At 45.5% G+C, this 4,908-nt stretch overlaps 2 protein-coding genes and 1 non-coding gene across 8 annotated transcripts in view; 1 reads left to right on the top strand and 2 right to left on the bottom strand.

The window, feature by feature from the left end:
• The window catches only part of Bccip (BRCA2 and CDKN1A interacting protein), a 16,678-nt gene extending 14,305 nt beyond the window's left edge, over positions 1-2,373 (bottom strand). The window contains exon 1 of the mRNA XM_004625730.2: positions 2,165-2,373. Within this exon, the coding sequence (XP_004625787.1) occupies positions 2,165-2,332 (168 nt within the window). The 5' untranslated portion in view covers positions 2,333-2,373. The remainder of the gene's footprint in view (positions 1-2,164) is intronic.
• LOC111815065 lies at positions 616-739 on the bottom strand. The gene has a single exon (XR_002819873.1).
• Positions 1,982-4,908, top strand: part of Uros (uroporphyrinogen III synthase) — a 51,507-nt gene continuing 48,580 nt past the window's right edge. For 3 of the 6 annotated variants that reach the window (XR_002819829.1, XM_023708894.1, XM_004625731.2), the window contains exon 1: positions 2,692-2,875. The gene's annotated coding sequence lies outside the window, so the exon portion shown is untranslated. The other 3 variants (XM_023708895.1, XM_023708896.1, XM_023708897.1) reach the window with 2 other exon arrangements.

Consider the following 4,908-nt stretch of genomic DNA (forward strand, 5'->3'; position numbering starts at 1 on the left):
ATGCTAAGGGCCTAAGGCTGGAGGAAATAGTATCAGTCCAAGGGACTAGAAAAAGCTGTATGTCAATGGGTGATCTTATGTAGCCCTGCAAAACAACAGTGTATAAAAGATGCTACTGAAACAGGCCACAGAAGAAAAAAATGCTATTTCATTCCAACAACGAAGCATTAGATGCTTTTAAATGCTACGCAAGATTAGTCTTTGAGCACCCTATTCACACTTCCATAGGAGAATGTGCACTCTGATGAAGATATCATGGTTTACTTCAAATTTTGGAATTTAGGTCTCAGCTGAAGGAGTTACCAGGAAATCAGACCTGCGCTGGTCTTGCTGTCCTCACCACAGCATGCTCTGTGATCTCAGGTTCAGCCTATAGACTTCAAATGCTACTCTGCAGAAGGCTCAAATTATGTGAACAGTAAAGTCCAGTGGATTGGATGCAAGTATTCTAAAAGGATCAAACTAAACTAAGTAACTGTCATTTTTCAGGACTTCAATTCCTTAGAAATAATTTTTTTTCTATTTGTTATTTTTAAATTTCAATTCCTCAACTCTAAGCAACTAAATGCTAATTTTAAATTTTCACTGGCAGAGCTGCATTGGACAAGAGATATCTGTTGTACTGAAAACCGTGGTGTCCATTATCCACTAAGACAGGACACCCCCAAACCAGTCCCAATTCTCTTGCTCACAGAAGGTAGGTCAGGACCACATGGAGAAGACCAAGCCCAGTGAGCACTTAAATTCTTTAAATAATGCTATCTAGAGAGAAGCTTCAGCCCTGTACCCTCGGCTATTATGGCACAGCCATTGCAACAGACGCTAAATTATCTGTCCACACCCCTTCGCCTGCAGATGGCTTCTGTTCACCCAGTTCCACATGACAGCTCCATGACTCCCTCACCCTAGGTGATTCAGAATTTAAGAATTAAGGCTATGGTGTCTAGCCTTCTCATCCTTTTGACTGAATATCTCAGGAGCTGTTAACATTCTTCATTTTGTTACATGAAGTAGAAAAAAAGCGGGGCTGGGGAAGATGGCTCAGTAGAGTAAGTGCTTCCCTGGCAAGTGCAAGGGCCTGAGTTCAATCCCTGGTTCTGCCAAAAAAACAGAAAAAGAAAAAAAAAAAAAAAGCAAGTATATTGAATGAATGCAACAGAAGAAAGTAAAGCAAGGAAAAAAAGTGTGAGACTTCCAAGGTTCTCAAAAGCAATGCAGGCTCAGAGGCCCAGTCTGTCCCTGAAACTGAATTGCTTTCCAGCCCTGGAGGAAGCCAAAGCTCTTACCACACATCCTGCTGAAGCTATTCTCCCAGGGTTTCTATTAAGCACAACTAAGGAATCAATCATATGATCACAACAGCCTTACTTAAATGTCCCTATTCCTTTTCCTCATGATTTTTCATTATCCACCTTTACTGATTAGCTTCCCTGTCACTGACAAAACACCACACCTGCAATTTGCGGAAGAAGAAACTTATTCTCATGGTTTTCTACACAGCAAAAATGAGCTGTGGGTGAGTGAACATCTCAGAAAGTAAAAGCATTCTTCAAACAAATAAGGGAATAAGTGTCTACATTCTTCAGTAAAAAAACTGCCCTAAAAACAACTAAATCATACAGTCGCAAAACGATTGCAGAAAATAAGAGTTTAAAAAGTCTTGTCAGCTACTTCTTAGCATGCTACTCCCACTCTCCAGAGACTGCGTTACATGTATGAATATAACAAAATGATACATTCATTTTGTCTGTACAATATGCACTCATTAAAAAAAAAAAAAAATCCCGCAAGATGAAGGTGAATGAAGCACGCAATGTGTAGGCGGCCAAGAGCTGTTGCTCCGTTGTTGGGGTGGGAGAGGGTAAACTTTGCAAGCCTCTGCTGGACGATTCAAAAAACCTGGGGATTTCACAGTCACTTTAAAACGTGAGCGGGCGGTGGCCGGCTGGGGGGAGGCGTGTGACCGGGCCGGGAACGACTCGCAACGGTACTGCGCCCGAGGTATGAATAAGGTTCATGTGGAGCTTTAAGAATTTATTACCTCCCGTCTCCGCTTACGCAACAAAGGCGACAGCCCCCTGTGCGGCTCCCAGGGTCGTCATGACGCTTTTACCACTAGAAAGCGTTTCCTCCGGTATCAAACCGGTGGACCAAGTGTTCTCACCTCGTCAACGATTTCGTCATCTCCGTCCTCTTCTTCGTCACTGTCTTCACTGTCTTCGTCCTCCTCCTCCATTTCACCTTCCTCTTCCTCCTCGTCACAGCGGACGTGGGCGCCCTGCGGCTGCGGGACCCCGGGCCCCACCGCTCTCCTCTTGGCCCTGGAGGCCATGTTGCCGTTCACACTGCGCCTGCGCGAGCTTCACCCGCTACCCTTTCGGACCAATTATCTTTTACTAGTTGAAGGGGTGGGAGACCACTAAAGTTCTCAGCTCTGAGTGTGTATCAACGCAGTGACCCCTCTGTATTACATAACTGATGTTGAGAAGTGCCGTACAGCTTAAAAGCTCTATCCAAGCCTTTTCTTTGCTCTCCATCTCCACTCACTTCTCACTCCCTCCATGTCTCCCCCCCACACAGTGGTTCGCCCCACCCGCCGGGGCTCCTTCCGGCTCGCGGATGTCAGTGCGCAAGCGCGATTGCCCACCAATGCGCGCTGCGGGAACTGGGAAGCTGGCTGAGGTGCTGAGCTTTCGGGGGCGGGGCGTTGTGTGCCGTCTGGCTGTTCGGCCGAGTGGCGGTGGGTTGCGATTCTGTTGTCATTCCCCCTGCAGCCTTCGGCGGGGACTGCGAGATCCCGCCCCTCGACGTGGCAGAGCGTCGTGCAGGGCAAGGTCCCGCCTCCTGGCCCTTTGGGCCTCGTCAGTCCCGCGAGGTAGGTGTCACCGCCTACGTCCCGCACGCAGCGCCTGCTCGGCCGGGCCCCTGCGACAAGTGACAGCCTGAGGCCGGGGCCCCGGAGCCACCGCCGTCTGCAACGGGCCGTCGCTCTGGTCTGGCCCCGGTGCGAAGGTCTGCTAGCCCTGTTAGATCCCGCGCAGATCAGCCTTGCGAGCCTGAGTTCTTCTGTAGAAGGCGCAGAGATTTTTCATGCTTTAGAGTTGAAGAGTACAGTGGTCCACAGTAGTCCCGAGCCTGTTTTGAGCGAGTAATTGAAGGGAGGCTGTGTACTCCTCAGCTGCCCTTCGCTGTGGTTTAGTGAAAGTACTGCGCCAGTGTTGCCAGAGTTATCTTAAGAGAAGCTCAAGTTCTGCATTTTAACAAGAAATATTTTAATTGATAAAGCCTGTACCGTGTAAGTAGGATCTACCAGTTAGGTTATCCCACAGAGGGTCAATTGAGCTTTTGTAAATGCCATTATGTAGAAAGAAGATCATTAATTAAGAAAAACATCAGAGGCTGGTGAGATGGCTCAGTGGTCTAGAGCACCTACTTCAGAACAAGCTTAGCAGAGCTCGGTGATCCGTGATCGCGGTTCAATCCCCCAGCACCACATGCCAGCCAGCCCCGCCCCCTGGTGGGCTGAGCTGGCCACACACAGAAATAAATAAATTAATTTAAAAAAAAAAAGAAAAAAGAAAAACATCAGCTTTCTGAGAATGAGAGCTCTGGTTTCCCATCACTTTCTGTGTAAAAGTAATGGGTCGGATGTTTGATTTTTAAAACCACAATAAGCTGTCCGTAGTGGTCAGGTGGCTACTGCTGAAGAGGTTTAAGCAGAGTAAGTGATCCTTCCTCAGGAGGATAGTTAGGAGATCCTAACTATGTGCCCACATGACAGAATCTGTGAGGTTCACATCAAGGCTCTACAGCCGGGGTGGCTTAAGATAGCAATACCAAGTCCCACAGCTGCACAATGTGTTCTAGTAATATATACCCATCAAAAGGCAAACGTTGCCGGTTGCGGCGGTGCACGCCTGTAATCCCAGCACTCAGGAGGCTGAGGCAGGGGCTCCCTCCAAAAGGGGGTCAAAGGCAGCCCGGACTTCAAATCGGGGGCCCGTCTCTTTAAAAAAAAAAAAGGTATGATTAGGAAGGGAGAAAAGACTCAGAGCAACTTATCCACGTGTCACTGAGACATCATGGATCATTTCTTCCCTATTTCTTTATACCTTTTTTGATTAAAAATAATAATCATAAAATATATATAGCACAAATTTTAACATTTTGCTCAAACTTGTGACTAGCTCAGTAACATAAGTACATTCATATTGTAGTACATTCCATCTCTAGCACTTTTTGTCTTGCAAAAAAGCTACTCAGTATAACTCCCCTGCCCTCCTCCTCTTTCAGCCTAGAAACCACATTTCTACTTTCCATTTCTATGAATTGACTATTCCATAAGTTACATATAGGTGGAATCTTAGAGGAAACTTTGTGCATAAGGATTTCATTCCTTGCTGAATGATACCGATGAGTTATTTGTTGATGAATATTTAGTTTTCTTACACATTTTAGCTATTATAATACTGGTACAGACCAAAGTGTATAAATATCTCTTCAAGTCCCTGCTTTCAGTTATTAGGGATATATATCCAGACGTGGAATAACTGGATCATATGGTTAATTCTATTTTTAATTTTTTGAAGCACTGAGCTTTTTTTAGTTTGTCAGTCTTAGAATGAATACATACTGCTTTGATTTGTAAGAATGATCATATCTATCTTTTAGGCTTCAGTGAGGTTTGCAATCTTATGCATAAAGGCTTAACCTAGGGCATAGTTGATGTTTTTATGTCAGTTTCATTGGCTGCCCAGATACATGGTTAAATGTTTCAGACTGTGTCTGAGAATGTTCTAGGAAAAGGATAGCATTTGAATCCATATCCAGTAAAGTTCATTGCCCACCCTAAAGCAGTGGGCCTGAGTGGAACAGAAAGATGGAAAAGGAGGAGAAGATTCACACTCT

The sequence above is a fragment of the Octodon degus genome, unplaced genomic scaffold, assembly GCF_000260255.1.
Source record: "Octodon degus isolate 3935 unplaced genomic scaffold, OctDeg1.0 scaffold00010, whole genome shotgun sequence".
Taxonomy (NCBI): Eukaryota; Metazoa; Chordata; class Mammalia; order Rodentia; family Octodontidae; genus Octodon; species Octodon degus.